This window comes from Labrus bergylta, chromosome 14, assembly GCF_963930695.1.
Source record: "Labrus bergylta chromosome 14, fLabBer1.1, whole genome shotgun sequence".
NCBI lineage: Eukaryota > Metazoa > Chordata > Actinopteri > Labriformes > Labridae > Labrus > Labrus bergylta.
The window spans coordinates 13,216,522-13,234,108 of record NC_089208.1 but is presented as its reverse complement, the minus strand read 5'-3'; the positions used below and the strand labels follow the sequence as shown (position 1 = coordinate 13,234,108).

Sequence of the window (17,587 nt, the reverse complement as noted above, 5' to 3'; positions counted from 1 at the left end):
CAATCATAGCGCAACGGCGCTGCTCGACCTCTAATTGGATAAAAAAAAAATTGCGGAGGCTCGGCCAAGCTTTCATAGGTCCGCTTGGATTTCGGTATTTGGATACGTCTTTGTGTCCACATCGCTCATTGAAAGTTTCCCACTCCGTGTGTTTCCTGTGTTAGTGGAGGCCATGGGCAAGGAAAAAAAAACTTTCTGAAGTAGACAAACTTTTCATGTGGAGTTGCAGTTTTCAGAATCAACCTTTTGATAGTTGAAGTCTTTTAAAAGTAAAGATTTGATTATCATTTCAGTTTAAACTGGAAAATACATTTTTTTTTCATATTTACACAGTATGTACTGTAATAAGACAACATATTGCTTTGGATCCTTGCATTTATTTGGTAATGCAATAAAATAGGCAGAATATAACATCATACTTTAGTTAGAATTTATGATAAAAGAATACCAAAAAGACAGTCACAAAATGCTTTATATTAATATAAAGTCAAAAGTAGATCCCAACAAAATGGCACCTCCAGAGACATATGCTTAGTACATGCTGAACATCTCCTAGAGCAGTCCAACCACATCGACGTAATCATCACATTCATTTGGCAAAAGCTGCAGACTGGTGACAATATCAGTCTGTTTATGGCTCTCTGATGTCTCGGTAGATCCAAACATAACTTCATGACTATTGTCAGAGGTACAATGCGTCTGCTGCTTGATTGTGTGCAGGGAGGCCAGATCCCTTTTGTCTCTCTGTGGGTGACTGTTGCGGTGATTCCCCGCTTCCTTCATGGAGCTGCAGACATGTGGGTAAATGTTAAAAGAAAATAAAAACAAAGGATGTAAATAAGAAAAACCTCTATTGAATGTGTCAAAGCAAATGTAATTGAAACATGTATTCTTGGTATTCTGGCATTCTCTTAAGAAATATTTCACAAACCTTGCACTCCGGATCTTGGTGCTCTTCATGCCGGGGCCTTGAAACTCAGACTGCACCAGCGGAATTGGCCTTGAGGCAGATAAGCTGATGTCTGGCCCTGTTCTTTGCCCTGAAGACAAGCACTCTTTGCTACTCTTCCTCTGAGGACGAAACACATATTCTGGAATAATGTGACAAAACAGACAGCAAAGTCAAAGTTATGAGTTTCGTCAATGGCAACAGCACAGAAATCTGACACACATGAATCAGCAGTCACTAGAAGTCTTACGTACCAGGGAATTTCTGATGGTGTATGCGTTTTATTTTGTTAGCCATTTCAAAGTAAGGCCTCTTTTCTTCCTTGCTGAGTTTGGACCACTCATGACCTAACCGAGTACTAGTATCTCTCTTGCAGAATCCTTGATTTAGCTTTTTCAGGGTACACCGGTGGATGTAAGACCACACCAGGAAGGCATTCATTGGCCTTTTAACATATCCGTTCTTCTCTTGGAAGGACTGCAACAAACTCAGATCTGGGGTAAAAATGTTGAATGTAGAGTTATAGACAATAAATACATTCAGTATTATTGATCGATTAGATAAAGATTGCTTTATAAATGTTTAAGGTAAGATTTAAAAAAAAAAAAATCAACTAAAAAAAAAATATATAATGGTTAGCATCCAGTTAATCTGCAGAATTGTGTGCTCAATGTGGCCTATATTTTAATCAGCTAAAATTGTAGTTGAAGCTATAGTTTGGAAACAAAGATTAGTTATTTAAGAGTTATGTAGGCTATATATAGCTAAATCAACCAATGCTGTCAGCAAGGAAACACATATCCCCTAAGAAAAGAAAAATGAAATATAGCCTAGTCGAAAGGAAAAGTAGCCTCACATTAGGGAAAAAACAGATAGGCCTACAAAAAAACTAGTCAGAACTTTTATCCTTTAGGCATTATGAGGATAGGCCTACTACTCCAAAATTATACCAAAATATCATAATTTTGTCCAACTATAGCCTGTCTAATGTTAAAGTACCCACACTATCCCTTTTTTTACATAGCCTGTAAATCAGGGCTTTGACTCTGTCTATATGTCTCTCATTTTGCTATGAAAAATCAGAATTCATAGGCCTATAGGCCATATAGTACCTACAGCATATATAATTTAAATGTTAATGATGAAAAAAAAAAACATTTTTAAATCCCCACTCTGACCAAGAACAACCATTTATTTTCTGCCTCCGTACCTGCCCCACAGCGTCCACACAAAGAGTAACTATAATAACATTTATTATGCCTACCTTCCTCCGATGGTGGGATGGTGAAACTGGTGACCCGACCAGCATCTTTATCACTGCTGGCTGAGGTCAGGATAGGATGGACTGAATCTTGGTTCAGAAGCTCTCTCCATGTAGAGGCCTGTTGAGAATCCAGCCTCTTTTTTACCTGGAGGGGAACTTCACCTGCTTCACCCACCTGCTTGGGGTTCAAAGGGGCAGTGTCTGACCGAACCCAATCCCCGCCACAACCCCTGCTTCTCACGTCCTCTGGCACATCATGCTGAGGTGGTGGTTGGTTTGGAAAAATCGATATGGATGGTAGCTTTCCGTCTCGAAACTCATGACCTGCGCCAAGCGAGGCCAAGTAGTTTATGTCGCCGCGATTCCAGGTCTGGTCCATGTTACCAAAAAAGTGAGAGGAGGGCGTCTTTGAGCCCTGCTCTGTAGGCCTATATCTGCTAAAAAGATACGCTTCTAGTTTTCTAATTTCAGCTAAGCCGTCCATTGGCATGTCTATATTGGATAGGTTTGGTGTTATTTTAAAAATATGCACAATTGTATAAAAATTAAACTGACCGTTGCCTAGACAACAGTGAATGTTTTGGGACATTAAAAAGTCAGCGCGGTGTTCTATTCCCAGCTAGATACTCAGCCTTTATGTGTTAAGCAAAATAGGCATTTATGATAGAAAATAGTAATTTGCTGCTTGGAATAAAACTGCTGGGATATTGTTGAGTTTTCTTCATTGTAGAAATGTTTTTCGACAAAATAAATATTATTATCCATTGGGTCTACAACTGGAATTAGGCTAATAAATTGAAGTGTTCATTTTGAATTAGCCTACAGAATATTGCCTCTTCTTAGGAACCTATTGGCTGCCACAATGGGCCTGTTCATGCTGTATGCGGATATCAGCCAGATCATGAAGAAAGAAAACAGGGTCATAAATGTTATAAGTTAATTTAATACTGAATGAAGTACAGAAAATATAGCGTAAAATCAAATAAAACGAGGTGTTCCAAAAAAGAAACAAATGCATGATTCCTGTCTACTGAATTATGTTTTTAGTAGCTCTCTGCTATATGAACATAACCTTACAGGTAACCTAATAAAATATTGAACAAATTGCTATGGAATCATTTATCTGAGAGTAACAAAATAAAGATTTGGTCATTTGGAGTTCAGGGCCTCAGAAAATGACAAGAGGCTCTGCTTAGCTGTGTTTGCACATCAAACAGAGAAAACTATACCCACACAAAGTCTCACACAGTCATACACTCTTTTCGTACACACACTTTACTCTAGACCACAACATCCTTTATAATAGTCTCAGCTAGCCATAGGAATCATTTGAACTCAGGAAAAATAATCCAATTCAAGCATTTTATGTGAAATGTAACACTTGTTTTTATCATGGGGGGTAGGGGGAGAATAAGTAGCATGTGGATGTTAGGCAAAGGTTTTCCCCTTCCCACAGCCTGTTTAAAAATACTCTTCAAAAAAGATTATTTCCCTCCATCCATATCTGTGTGCCAAGTATAATTAACATGATAGATGTGTGTCAGAAAGCATTTAGCTCCTTAACCATCAAGTGTTCTTTAACAGCTATTTAAAAAAAATGACACAATTCAGATAGGTTCTTAAAAAGATAAATAATCTGTAAATAGTTCTCTAAATGAAACATTTACTGACCTTTCACCAGGCTTTAATCTGAGAAAAATGAAATTGTTAAGAAGATTCCAAGTCTCAATTTACCGGTAACAAAATCAGATTTTTGTAAAATAAAGAGCACAACAGTATGTGCTGGACCTTTTGTTCTTAGAAGTTAAATGTTTCACTCAAACAAAATGTGTAAACATCATCAAACTGAGTAAGTGTGAACTTTCAGAGGCCTGATGAAAAAGACAGGAGGGAAAAAGAGGGAGCGGTTGTAATATGATATTTTTACACTGGTATGGCTCAAGAAGTCCTCCCATAAAGTATACACCCATCCTGCCCTCTGCTGGAGAGACTGTTTGCATCATACTGTTGGCACAAGGAGTGAGAGAAAGTAACAGATGCCAATCATGGCATGGCTTTAACTTTGGGATATATTCTTTTGTATAAAATGTGATATCTCAGGCTACAATGATGAATTAAGGCAGCAGATGCCATGTTTATTTGAGTCAACCTAGCAGATTGGATTCTCTGTGCAGTTAGAGGAAAACTTCAGTTTGCAGGGGGAGGGGGTAATTTGCTGTCTTTATAAAAAAAAACTGGTAAAGATTGTTTCCCCATAGGGCAGTAATGACTCAAGGTTGACACCTCCCTACTTTTGGGGTGTCCTCTCTGTGACATCATCATTTCACACATCAAATAACAGTTGGTTGAGGGGCACCAATGGGCACTTTACCCTGACTCTCCCTTCATATCAACATACTTTGATGGTGAATAATCACAAGTGCCAGCTTGTCAAAGAGAGGAAGCAGAGACTGATACATGCAAGCTTGTCTTTCAAGTAAAGCAGTCCTCCTGTGGTCCTCTCTTAATGCCAGTCATGCACACTCACATTCTCACACACACTTAGTTGCACTTCTTCATTTCCCAAAACTGCCAAAGTTAGCAAAGGCATCTTGTTTGGGTGGAACAACAGATGGGGTGATTGAGTGTGCAAGGCCCATCCCCACTCCTGGAACTCCCACGCCAGCCATACCACCCATCATCACTGGAGCAGCCATGCCCATATTCATGCTCATGTTCATTCCCATCATGCCTTGGTTTACAGGAATTCCTCCCATCCCAATGGTCCCTGTGTTCATTGAAGAGGGCATACTAGCTGCCAATGAAGCAGGCATGCCAGTTGTCATGGAAGTTGGCATGCCCATTGCCATGGCATTGCTTGCCATCATGGGATTTGTTGGTGGTCTGATGGGTGTTACATGGGGTGGGGAGCTGAGGTTCAGCCCTCCAAAGTTCTGGGCTATCAGGTTGACAGCAGGCACACCTGGATAGACACATTTGGACAGGAAACAGTTAATACACGCTGTTTTACTACAGGTAATTATTTAAAAAGTCTTACATTGTGCGATAGGTTAGTATTTTTTGTCAGTTAATCAAACTGATCAGTGTCATCCTAACATTTCACTTTTAAAATGTTTATTGACATTGGCTTGTCCACCTAATCACTTTGTTACTCAAATTGAATTCCCATTAAACTGTTATGACTCAACATGAACCTGTTAATGCACCATACGTGATCTGGGCCTTTATAAGCAGTTGAAAAAGGACATTTTTTGTTTTTGCCATGTTTTGCATCAACATATTTCAGTGTTGATTGTTAATATAGTCAGATGAGGTTATAAAGTTTTCAGTAAGGGCTTTAATGACTGATAAATCTTGGTTCTCCTGCTCATAAAAAGACAAGCAAGCATTTCTTATATGAACCAGGATGTGGCCACAGGGTGATAATTTCCTTTTCATTACTTCTAACAAACACGCTTTCCAAAATGGAAAAGAAATTGAGTCACAGTTTGAAAATGTTACCTTGTTGCTGGATGATGTTGTTGAGTGTGGGAGGTGTCTTAGTAGGGTTGAGGCCCGCTGATAAGAAGTCCAGGCTGATGTTGACGGAGGGGTCAGACCAAGTCGACCCCAATGATCCTTGACCTCCAACTCCGACCTTCTGCTGTTGTCCTAAAGGCTCCTGGGATATCATGCCTCCCAAACTCTGAAATGGTTAACAAATATTTTATACTTGAACAAATCCTACAGTCTTCAGTTACACAGATAGGATCTCAATAAAAACGAACAATTTGTGAGTGAGTTGGCAGCATTGCAGTGTCTCTTAGCGCTTACATATTGTCAGTTCAAGGTGGGATATTTGCCCACTTGTTACGCCTCTTCTTCAATGCATTACGCATGGTGGGGTAAAGTCATTCTGCACCTGCTCCACCATCGTAGGTATTGACAGAGATTGAATGGGGGGGAAGACGCTTGCAATGTGTAACATCAGAGCCAGCAGTGTGGTACAGTGCTGTGTGTGTGCATTTCTGAGTGTGTGTTTACACGCTGTGCTTCTCATGCAATGTCAAACCACACACTGGGACACCAATATTATGACATCGCGAATACAATGTGCAAGTACAAAAACATAATGACAACAGAATTTCATTAGGACCTGTTGTGGAATCGCAGTTCCTATCTATCTATATATCTATAAGTGGCTTATGTCATCACCTTTCAGAATTTGTATTCAATTTAGACTATTGAGCAGGCGTTGTAATACACACTAAAAGTGTCTGGCTAATTCTTTCATGAGGCCTTCGTTTGACGTGTGCCTTACCTACCTGTTGAGAGCGAGAAAGGGGCATGGTGGGCATAACAACAGAAGCTCCTGGCGTCATCCCTCCCAGAGAGAAAGTCATGCTCTGAGAGGCACTCAGTGTTGTATGTTGATTGGTTAGCTGGTGGTTAACTCCGCCCATCAGGTCAAAGAGCTCCGCAGAAGGTGGGACAAGAGCAGGATTAGAGGTTGGGGCTGAAGGTGACTGGACGCTGCCAAACAAGTCATTGACCTGATGGGAGGGACCAGAGCTGGACGAGGCTGGCTGGTTGGTTGAGAATGTACTCCAGTCTCCAAATTCTCCATTTCCATTGGATGATGCAGCAGCTGGCCATAAAAGAGCAATGATATATATAGTTGTGACTAACACTCATTTTGGCATCTGAGAGGAACTGACAAAGTCTATCACTGGGCCTCAAAATCTAAATACATCTTCCTACATATAGTAAAAAAAAAAAAACATTAAACATGGCGTCAGTTTTCTACAGCAGAAGCTGAAAGAAGAGGTTTACCAGTGGTGGTTGGGAGGCTGGCGGAGGCTGCAGGTGAGGAGAAGTCAGCAAAGCCACCAATGAGGTCTGAACTGCCACCTGGAAGAAAGACACATGCATGTTTTCATTCAAACAACAAAAGACTTGGAGCCTACCCTACTTGTAGGTCACCAGCCAACATTGTTTTCCATCCTCTCTATATCTTTGCGTGTGAACAAAAATGTGTTACCTGTTGTAGTGCTCTGATTAGATGAAGGGTCGATGACTAGCAGGTCAGCTAGACCGCTACTTGAGGATTGTCTCACTGACGACTAAAGACAGAGGTAGAGACACAGTGATTAAACAATGATTCTGGGGCATATACTGTATATGGAAAAGCATGAAGGGTTTGTGTAAGAACCTTCTCCTCTGGGCTCTTGTCTCCGGTGTAGTGGGCTGCAGCACCCAGGTCAAGGGTCTTGCTGCTTGTTGCGCCGCTACGTTTGCGTGTCGTGGTGGTAGTTGTTTCTGTTGCTTGTGTGATCTGGATGCTCTTTGTTGTGACGGTTTCTTCCTCATCTTTAAATTCAAGGGTTTCCTGCCTTCCATTTCTTGATGCTCTGTCCTCCTCATTGTCACTATGGCAACAAGAAAACTATGTAAAATGAAAGCACTCAGGAGATTTTGCTACTGATTGCTTTTCAGTTTTTGTATGTCTGTGTGGGTTTGATTGTGTAATGCCTATTTCAAGATTGAATCATGACTGAGTGATTTAAAGATTTCAAATACATGACAATAGTCTTGATAACATAATCGTGTTTTTGTTTTTTAGTATAGCATGAGGAAACAAATTGAGGAGGACTACAATATAAAAGCCTAGAAAACTTCTACCTCATATGGCAGATCAAATCACTGAACAGCTGGTCCTTGCTGTCCAACAGAAATGGGTCCTTGAAGATTTTTCTAAAAAAAATATCCTGATAAACTTGCAAAAATCTTTTGTTTTGGGGAAAAATTGTTAAGATTTTGTTTTTTATAAGTTTTCTATTTTCACTTGAAATTTGCATGAAGACTAAAAAGCAAGTAGTGTTTTTTTGTCTTTGAAGTTTTTGTTGCTGAAAGACTTTAAGTTTTAGTAAAGTAGCAGTAGCACTATGAGCACTGCTCCCGTAGCAGTGCTCATAGTGCTACCATAATCAAGAAAATGTGTCGGGACCATTTCAAAACAAAAAAGTAAATGTATAAAACATGTACATGTGCACATGACAATGTAACACTTACAGATAATGTGTGTTTGTGTGTATGGTTACCTAATTCTGTCTGGTGAGTCGTCTCGTTCCTTCTTTCTGAACTTGTTAATTGTGTCGTCGATGGTGCTGCCTATCTTGTCACTGATCTCTCCGAGCTTCTCGCTGAAAGGGAAAGCTCCTCTACTCTTGTCCCAGTCCTCATCCCACTTGCTTCTATCTAACTCAGTAGCTAATAGGAAAGAGACAGAAGGACAAAGAGGTTGACATTAGAGCTATGTCCAGACTGCAAGCCTTAAAGCTCAATTCACATTTTTGGCTGAGGACCGATTATTTTGTTCGTCTGTTCACATTACTGTTATAATGTGACCTGTCTCAGACCCACGTGTGAACTGGTCACTGTCCTGAACTGACCCCACACAAAAGAACAACAACACTATGCCCACTGTGTTGAGTCACACTCAGCAAATTGTGAAGAGGGATTATTTCATGATAGGCAGAACTGATGCACAAGACCAGGCCTGTCTCTGATTTAGGACAACATAAAGTGGCCTAAACTGTCATACAGTCACATACTAAACAAATTGGAATAAGGTCACTTTTTCTTGCTGTGTAATGTGAACATAGCATAAGTCTCTCAATCAAGTAGTTTTCTCTGTGATTTCAGCTGTACAGTGCTATGGTGCTCTAAACAGCCTACAATATTTTGAGACACTGAAAGTAAAATTTAAACAGGCTTAAATTTCTGCAAATAACCCCCCCCCCCCCCATAAAATGTCTAATTAACAGTTCAAAATCAAATCAAAGAATTTATAACCATATCAAACAGCAATTCTTCAGACTACAGTCTCTGTACATGGCACGCAACATAACAGCTAGGCTATCCCTTCGTTGACTTGTTTAAAAATACTTTTTTTTTTTACAAGTAATTAAGCAGTCTGTTTTTTTGTGTGTTGATTTAGTAAATTGAGCTTGCTGTCGGTTTACTGTGAAAATTATACAATATATGACAGAAACTTAATCACTAGTCAGTCACCTTAAATCTTATTTTGCTGGATCAATAGGGCATTTACAACTATGCTAACATCTAATAATCATGCAAAAATGTAATGTGTACACATAAATGAATGTTTTGATAAGAAATAAGTCTTTCAAACCAGTTATCATTGTAATACTTTAAAATTTTGGGGCTACAGATAGAGAAGATGTAGTGAATAACTTACAGTTCTTAATGCTTCCTCCGCTCCCTCCTCCTCCTCCTCCTCCTCCTACTACTCCTCCTCCTACTCCTCCTCCTACTCCTCCACCACCTCCCATACTGTCAGACGAGACTCCAATGTATTTATCTTTGTTCTTCTTGGCTTTCTTCCTCTCCTCTCTCAGTCTGTCATCGTCCTGGACAAACTCCACCATCTCCTTCACCTTCTGGCGTACATTGATACCCTGATCCTTACCATTCTCATCTAAACAAACACACACATGCACAAAAAAATATGTAAATCTATAGATCACAATCAAAAAGACAAGTTTTATATTTTACTGAGCTTAACATATTTATGCCCCCATCAAATCTCTGTTTCAGATAATTGGGGATCTTTTTAATATAATATGATGTGATTTTCTTACATCTAAAATTTTACAAAGATATAAAGAAGAATGGGAAGAAAATGGTCATCCAGTGAAGCAGTAGCTACTTCTCATTGAGAGACTCACCAATAAGATTGTAGTTTTCTAGAGATCTCAGGTCGTAGATGTGTTCTCTGGCACTGGTGACCACTCTTTCGGACCCATTCCTGATTAGATAGGCCAGCAGCAGTAAAGCCTTACAGAGCGGGAGACATACAAAGATATCAAATGATGGATTGAGTAAAACTAAGATTAAAAAAAAACAAAAAAAACATATCAAATAATTGTGCTTTTACTCAACTGTTCAAGTTAAATGTCCTTTTTTGCCCAACTCATATATCGTCCACTCACTTCAACTTTACCTAACTCACTTGTAAGAATCTTAACACATTGTTTAGTGGATCTTGCATAATTTATAATCACTGCAAACCAGTCTTATGTTATTATGATGGTAGGATTGTACAAATGCTCTGGTCTCTGCACAAATTATACAGGACTCAGGGAGTATTAAGTATTAAGGGGGGAACCAGGAAAACAGTTGGAACTTCAATGAACAATCAAATTCCTTCTCTGCTTCAAATTCATTGTAACTTACATATTCAATCATACAGGCACAAAGAGTCAGAGTCAGACTTAATAAGAACAATTCAAAAACCCTTCTTCTCTTCTATTACATCACGTCATCTGGATGCATTTTAGCGCACAGCGTGCCATTCTGGTGCATTTGAGGTGCATTCTCCTAGTACAATGACAAAGCTAAAAATAGTGCATAAGATTTTCTTGAAAAAATCTCATCAACTGATGAGAATCTTTACTTTCAGGGGGCAACCTACCAATCAGAGCATAACCATACCTTGTAGACTCGTCTCCAGTTCTTCTTGTTGTCTTTCAGCATCCTGGTCCACAGCATGTTCATCACCTCTGGAAACTGCTCATACATAAAGGTAGATCTACACACACACACACACAAAATCTTGAATATTACAGAGCTGGGGAAACCCATCCAGAATGCCAGAGCAAAATCAGGTCAAGCAGACAGGGACAGACTAATTTTCAAGACAAAGCCCAGACTTATTCTCCTTAATCAAACACTTTGTGTGCAATGACAAAAAAATGTTTATCTTCTTTGTAGTAATTACTGACTGCATTTACATTAACATATACTAAACACATACTTGGCTATTTCTCCCATCAGTTGTCCAGAGGGTCCCCAGGGGTCATCATTGGTGGCCTCCCTCACCTTGGACTCAATCTCTGAGTAATTCATAACCACATTGGTGCTGTTGACACAAACATACATTTCCTTTATCAATTACAAATTAAACATGAATAGGTCAAATTAAGCAAATGCTAACTGCAGAAAATAAATAGTTTTATCCATGCATGTATCATACAAACTATGAAAATGTGGTAACACAAGGAGAATCTCAGCTCCCTTGTGAATAAAATATATATTTCTTTAAGTCCTATATCCACTGCTCTGCTGAGGTCAGAAATGCATGTGTGCAAAGGTTCAGGCAGCAAATGATGTAAGAAAATATTCTGTTCTGTTGGGGACACCACAGAAAATAAGGCAAAATGCCATGTGGATGAAAGTTATTTGCACCGCCTATGAAAGCCTCGGACTGAAACGCATTTGCTTTATTCAGCTGATGTTTATCTTTATCCTAAAAAGTTTCAAACTTTATTGTGAGTGCTGACATTTTTGCTATAATTGTCTTTGAGGAGTTTCGGAGTTTAGCTCACCAACGCTTTGTTTGTACATGAAAGTGATTTGAGCTGGATGAACTGTATAAACATCTTGGGATTGCTGCTGCTGCTGCTATCATTTCTATCTTTTTGTTTTATATATTATTTTTAAATCTCTTATTCAACTGCCAGACAGAGAACAAGACACATTGGTCTTTGGGGACATTAAAGTTTACAGTATGTCATCTGATCTTAGTTTGGAAATATGATAGGAGAATATCCTGTACTGTTTTTAACAGTGTCAACAACTAATAATGAAACCAAGCGTAAACAGTAGAGTGCATGCCACAAATACTTGTGCCTGATGATGTGGCAACTTTCATTCTAATTCATTTTATGCTTCAATTTATTTCATTCTACTTTCAATATATATCTATGTCAAATTAATTCTGTAGTATGTTGCATACAATTGTATTAAACCCACATATCAGCCAGCCAATCTTGTGGTGAATGTCGTCCTGTCCCAATGTTTCTTATTTGTGTTACAGTCAGATATTACCACAACAGGAAGACAGTGAGATAAACACAAAACAAATCTCCCTATGAGAAATGTCTGCTTCCTGACTGGATTTTTGTGGTTCTCTGCTGCTGTGTTTTTCCTGTGTGTTACAGCTGTTTAACCACACGGCTTGCTTTAGAGACCCCTTGCAGGAAACACTGTTATTGTCAGTATAGAAGACAGCAAGAGCTCTACCACTACCAGTGTTGCCAAGTCCGCTTGTTATAAGCAACTTTGGGCTTGTTTTTCTGTTAAGCCCCTTGCAAATATTGTCAGTCGCAATGCAAAAATAAATCATATGTATTGTGATCATGTGTGTAGTTTCTTACACATTGTGGTAGGTAAGGTTTCTACCTGGTTGCTTGGTTCGCCAGCGAGATATTGGAAACACTGAGCTCAATAATAGTATGACTCTTTATCTTAAAGAGTTAAAGCAGGGTCTCAAACAGTTAGCAAACAGACAAAGTGAGAAATCCACTTTGAATATAGTCTTCTATCTAATCAAACAAACTATACTCGTCTTTTCACTGTACAGTCAGCATTTTTTTCCCCTATCCCATCAACTTATAAAAGTTTATGAAAAAACAACAGATAAAGTAAAGTTTTCAATTCCGCAGAGTCCCTGAAGTCTCAAAAAGTAAAAAAAATGCGCACAATTTAATATCCTTTGCGCCAAGGATTCTTTTGTTTACTTTTTGGGACTTCATGGTTTCATCGGTACAATTCAAAGCTGCAAACATTGAGTTGTGAATTATAGGAGAAAAGATATCAAATGATGGATTGAGTAAAGATTAAAGTTTAAGTTAATAGATTAAGTAAGATTTTTTTTTAAAAACCTATAAAATAATTGTGCTTTTACTCAACTGTTCAAGTTAAATGTCCTTTTTTGCCCAACTCATATATCGTCCTCTCACTTCAACTTTACCTAACTCACTTGTAAGAATCTTAACACATTGTTTAGTGGATCTTGCATAATTTATAATCACTGCAAACCAGTCTTATGTTATTATGATGGTAGGATTGTACAAATGCTCTGATCTCTGCACAATTTCATATCCTTTGCGCCAAGGATGTTTTTGTTTACTTTTTGGGACTTCATGATTTCATCGGTACAATTCAAAGCTGCTAAAAGAGCAACACTGAGTTGTGAATTATAGGAGAATTTATCTAAATCCCAAATTAAATATAGTTAACTATTAAATAACAGGCACACACTAGTTATCTCAGTATGTACCGATAATTGGTCTTTTTGCCACAATTTATCCACCAAATATTTTGGGTGTAAACTCAGTCTACCTCTTGCAACAGACAGGACAGAATATATTCAAATCATGATATGATATTGCAATAGGCTCACAGATGTGCATGCATGGTCTTGTGCACCAACAAACAACACCATGTAGGCCTAGTAGTTGGGTTCGCCAGCAGTGGCTACTACAGTGTGATCTGTCTGGGTTTCAAGCTTTGTTGTCTTAACTGGTCGGGACCATGGAGGCATGGGCCTCGTCACAGCGTAGCTACACTAGAGGAATGAACTGCGGCTAATAGGTGGGACATTCAGCACCCACATACATGTATCTTGCCACTTAGATGGCATCCTTACATCTTCGCTTTTCTAACTAGGATACAGTGTTGTGAATGCATGGTGCGAGACGATGCTATGACCATGAATGGACAGGGCGTGATTCTCTGGCAGGACTTACAGGAACGGTAACACAGAGCAAACCTGAGCTCAACAACGCTAGCGGAATTAGCTAACTGGATAGCTTGCGCTCTAGATCCTGTGTGTAATACTGAGTTTCCTCTGTTTTATGCACACCATTGTGAGAAGCTGTGAAATGGATGACGGCGTTTGGAGAAAAAAAAATCATTTAATGCTACTAGGATGAAGATTGGCAGCTAGCCAGCTAGTCGGAGCTACCAGCTGAGGGGCTATCTCCGTGACGTCACGGCCCGTATCCTCTCCTCTGTCAGCGATAAAAGCTGCTGATGCTGCCCGGCTACAGCCGCCTAGCTCATGCTAACCGGTTAGCCTGGGCAGCCCCTTCATGATTTGACTGGAACCGTCAGCTCCATCCGCGCCTCCATACTCACGCTTTGTCCACCAGCTCTCTGACTTTCCACATATTCAGCATCTCCGCACGGCACTGCGGACTCCCCGCCTCGGTACTGGGTCGTCTCTATGCCAAACAGGACAGAGCTGGTGTCCGGTTACCGACGACAATCCGCCCCTGCTCCTCGATAAGACCTTTATAGTGCAGCATACAGTGGCCGCTGCGGTTAACGGATCGGCCCTAGTTGCTACGGAAACGTCGTTCGCTGTCTACGTCACTGAAACGCTGAAATGTGCACTCGCGCGCTTATTGAACCAGCCAGGGTTTATGTCAGAGCGAAATGACGCAGGGAGACAATGACTGTGATTTAATTTAATGTTTCTGAAGATAATAATTTAATTTAATCTTTATTGATTGGAATTTCGTTTTTACACGCTGTCAAGTGAACATGCTACACAAACGTAGGCCGAAATACACACACATGCACAAACAGGATCCTATGGACGTGCACTGATGGAGGGGACTCGGGGTGGTGGCTCTTGGGAAGGGCTTTGCTCAGGGGCACTTCGGCAGTGCTCAGGAAGCTCTCCAGTTACCAGGCCAATTTCTGGACTTGATCCATGTTGGGATTTGAACCGGCGACTTTCCGATTCCCAACCCAAGTTCCTAAGATTGAGCTACTGCCGCCCCACATCTTGATGATGTGTAGGAAGATTCTGTCTTGCTGAAGGACAGGGCTGATGGTTGAAAATACTGAGGCCAGCCGTCAAAGCATCAGGATCTTTCAGTAAAGAGACGTAATACGTAGGCCGACTCAGCAATATGTGGGCTGATACAGCCTCAGTCACTGTTTCATAATGAATGGATACAAATTTTCGTCCAACACTTTTAGGTAACATCGAAAGGAGAAGTTCTCTTAGCTTAAATTTGGATTCCGTCTCTCTTCTTCATTTAACATCATAATAGAGGACTTTGGGTAGGCCTAATTCATTTTTGTAACCAGAAACCTGCCAGAAAAGGTGAAGCTCTAATAAAGCAGGAATAGAGTAATCTAATTTTTTTTAAAGAAGAGATCCTCTACAAAATAGATTCTATTGTTTACTGTTCCTGCTTAATCGGGCTATAACAGGTTGAGGGCAAGCCCTGCTTGTTTTAAAAGTCTAAGATATCAATCAATCTTTATTTGTATGGCTCCACTATACAACAAATGCTATCTCAAGATACGTTACAAAAAGAGCAGGTGTAGACTCTCTTTACAAAGACCCAACATTAATCCACCATAGCACTAAGAAACATTTAGCAAAGTCACCTTGTCAATTGTTCCTCGCCGAAAAATTTGTCTCTGCAAGGTTTTTATTGCCTCACGTCCCATCTAATCCATTCTAATAAATTTGGAATCATTGAGCCTGGAAATTTGAATTCTTCCTTTAGAAGGTGCACGTACCAGTTTATTTTCAATGTAAACCAACTAAGCCTCATGCTCTGAGAGAAGCATGCTATAGTGTGCTAATGACACCCTCCGATTTAATGACGCAAGTTCAACAGGAATTAAGAAGTAGGCTAAGTTTAATGCTGATGGATGGGAGTAATTTAAGGTGTTTGTGATACTGACAATCTATCAGATCAGAAAAAAAATATCATTATTAATCCTGCAAGAGAGATTACATTTTACAGTCCATTATTAAGACGTGCTACACACACAGGCTGAAATACACACAGATGCACAAACAGGATCCTGTTGACATGCACTTATAAAGAGATGTCAGAGTGAGTGAGGGGGCTGCCCACACAGTGAGCTGTCAAGTGCCATGCTCAAGGACCCAGGGGCTGTGCTCAGGAAGTGAACTGGCACCTCTCCAGCTACCACATCAAGTTCAAGACATTGACCTACACAGGGACCAAGTCTGGAACCCAAGTTCTACAGTCTGAGTAACTGCCTGGCACTTTATCTCTGAATTAATTAAGACTTATGTTTAACATAAAAACATACATTTTTTTAGCAGGTGTTGTTGGAAAAAAAAAAACTGTGTTGCCTGCAGGACCCTCTCTTTCTCTCTGTAGTCGATAAGGGTCTGCAGTGAATTGGTGTTGCTTTTTGGCTGCCAACAGAGTAAAACTCTCTCCACTGAAGGTGAGGGTATGTTGAGAATTTCATTGAACGCCTTTTCATTTAAAGCACAGCAGTTTGGCTCTGCTATCCACATTTAAATCTACTAGTTTTGAAGTCAACTGGAGCTTCTCCTTCCTGTGCTGAAAAGATCTGAAAGGAGGAGTGTACTAAATATACTAAATAATTTAGTCTATACAATTTCAAATCAAGAAGATGTAATCCAGGATGCAGCATGGTATTAAACACTGTATAGAGAAGGTTCCTGGTTTGATATCCAAGGCTAGCAGAATGGAGTTAACCCCCCCACAGTCCAAAGACATGCTCATTAAGATAAATAGTCACAATTCTTTCTTTTCTTTTTCTTTTTTTTTTTTTTACCAGGAACAGCTACGAGTGGTCCTGGTAGCTCACTTGGTGGAGCAGGGTCCTATTACTTGACTTGAACTTGAGGCCCTTTTCTTGATTTCATTCATTCCCTTTCTACTATCTTTCCTGTTCATCTCTAGTGTCCCTTTCCAACGATAAAACATCCAAAAAAAAAAAGCTGGAACCTACATATGTTTGACCTTCTGGCTTAAGTAGGCTATACCGAACTAACAAATGAACAGTGAGAATACAAGGCATTCAAAATCACGTCACTGGTAAATTGATAAATGACTTGTGTGTCAGGAGCAGTTTCAGGTACTCAGAAAGGCACCAAAACTGCAGTGTCCTGTGTGTCTCATCAGTTAGTTTTCAAGCATCTCATGGGTTAATACAATCTTGGCTCATGCGCTGAGTCAACCACAGCTTGTATTATTGATGAGGTGGCAAAGATATCTAGGTCTGCAATCTGGTCAAGAAGAAATAAGAACTTAAGAACAGAGTTAAGACGTGTCTCTGACAGTGTGATGGTCTATGTGGTAAAACGTTGTTGAATTGTTTATTTTTTGTTTTCAGACTTTCATTAAGGGAGTGTATCCTTGGTCTCACAAAGGTTTGAAAATATTTTTAACTTTCTTACTGAATCTGTATTATCACTAAATGTGTTGTTTTCTTGTGATTAATGATCTGAATTATTAACGAAGTAGTAATTCAGTTATCAGATCCTAGGTTTGAATTTGTGGAACTAGAGTCATTTCTTAAATGTCATGATTGCTAATTAAATTAATACTATACCTTTCCTGTGTTTTAATGTCTTAAAATCGTGTAAGCTCCTTCAGCAGCAGACTCAGACACCCACCCTGCAAGACAGAGCGCTACCGCAGGTCGTTCATCCCATCTGCCGTCAGACTGTTTAATCGGACTCTCTAACAACATCACCACCTCATGCTACACAC

General features: G+C 39.7%; 2 protein-coding genes across 2 annotated transcripts; both read right to left on the bottom strand.

Moving 5' to 3' along the window:
• Positions 1-371: 371 nt before the first annotated feature.
• On the bottom strand, positions 372-3,076 carry LOC136182390 (sex-determining region Y protein-like). The gene is made up of 3 exons (XM_065962737.1): positions 1,204-3,076; positions 932-1,091; positions 372-787 (listed from the first exon to the last, which is right to left on the bottom strand). Exons 1-3 carry the CDS (start codon positions 1,388-1,390, stop codon positions 553-555), a joined length of 582 nt encoding a protein of 193 aa, XP_065818809.1. The 5' UTR covers positions 1,391-3,076; the 3' UTR covers positions 372-552.
• A 62-nt stretch (positions 3,077-3,138) lies between these two features.
• Positions 3,139-14,452, bottom strand: LOC109985313 (clathrin interactor 1). The gene is made up of 12 exons (XM_020635599.3): positions 14,199-14,452; positions 11,032-11,136; positions 10,710-10,806; positions 9,944-10,052; positions 9,454-9,693; positions 8,294-8,462; positions 7,405-7,621; positions 7,234-7,315; positions 7,026-7,103; positions 6,518-6,840; positions 5,715-5,898; positions 3,139-5,175 (listed from the first exon to the last, which is right to left on the bottom strand). The coding sequence occupies exons 1-12, from the start codon at positions 14,237-14,239 to the stop codon at positions 4,769-4,771; spliced, it is 2,052 nt and encodes a 683-aa protein (XP_020491255.2). The 5' UTR covers positions 14,240-14,452; the 3' UTR covers positions 3,139-4,768.
• Positions 14,453-17,587: the final 3,135 nt, after the last annotated feature.

What these genes read in the sequence shown, in the direction of transcription:
- LOC109985313 (XM_020635599.3), bottom strand. Translation starts at nt 14,239, where the DNA reads ATGCTGAATATGTGGAAAGTCAGAGAGCTGGTGGACAAAGC. An exon ending in AGAGAGCTGGTGGACAAAGC is followed by an intron (nt 11,137 to 14,198) that starts GTGAGTATGGAG and finishes TTGTGTCAACAG; the next exon opens with CACCAATGTGGTTATGAATT. An exon ending in CAGCCTCCCAACCACCACTG is followed by an intron (nt 6,841 to 7,025) that starts GTAAACCTCTTC and finishes TTTTATGGCCAG; the next exon opens with CTGCTGCATCATCCAATGGA.
- LOC136182390 (XM_065962737.1), bottom strand. Translation starts at nt 1,390, where the DNA reads ATGAATGCCTTCCTGGTGTGGTCTTACATCCACCGGTGTACCCTGAAA. An exon ending in ACACCATCAGAAATTCCCTG is followed by an intron (nt 1,092 to 1,203) that starts GTACGTAAGACT and finishes ACATTATTCCAG; the next exon opens with AATATGTGTTTCGTCCTCAG. An exon ending in ACCAAGATCCGGAGTGCAAG is followed by an intron (nt 788 to 931) that starts GTTTGTGAAATA and finishes ACATGTCTGCAG; the next exon opens with CTCCATGAAGGAAGCGGGGA.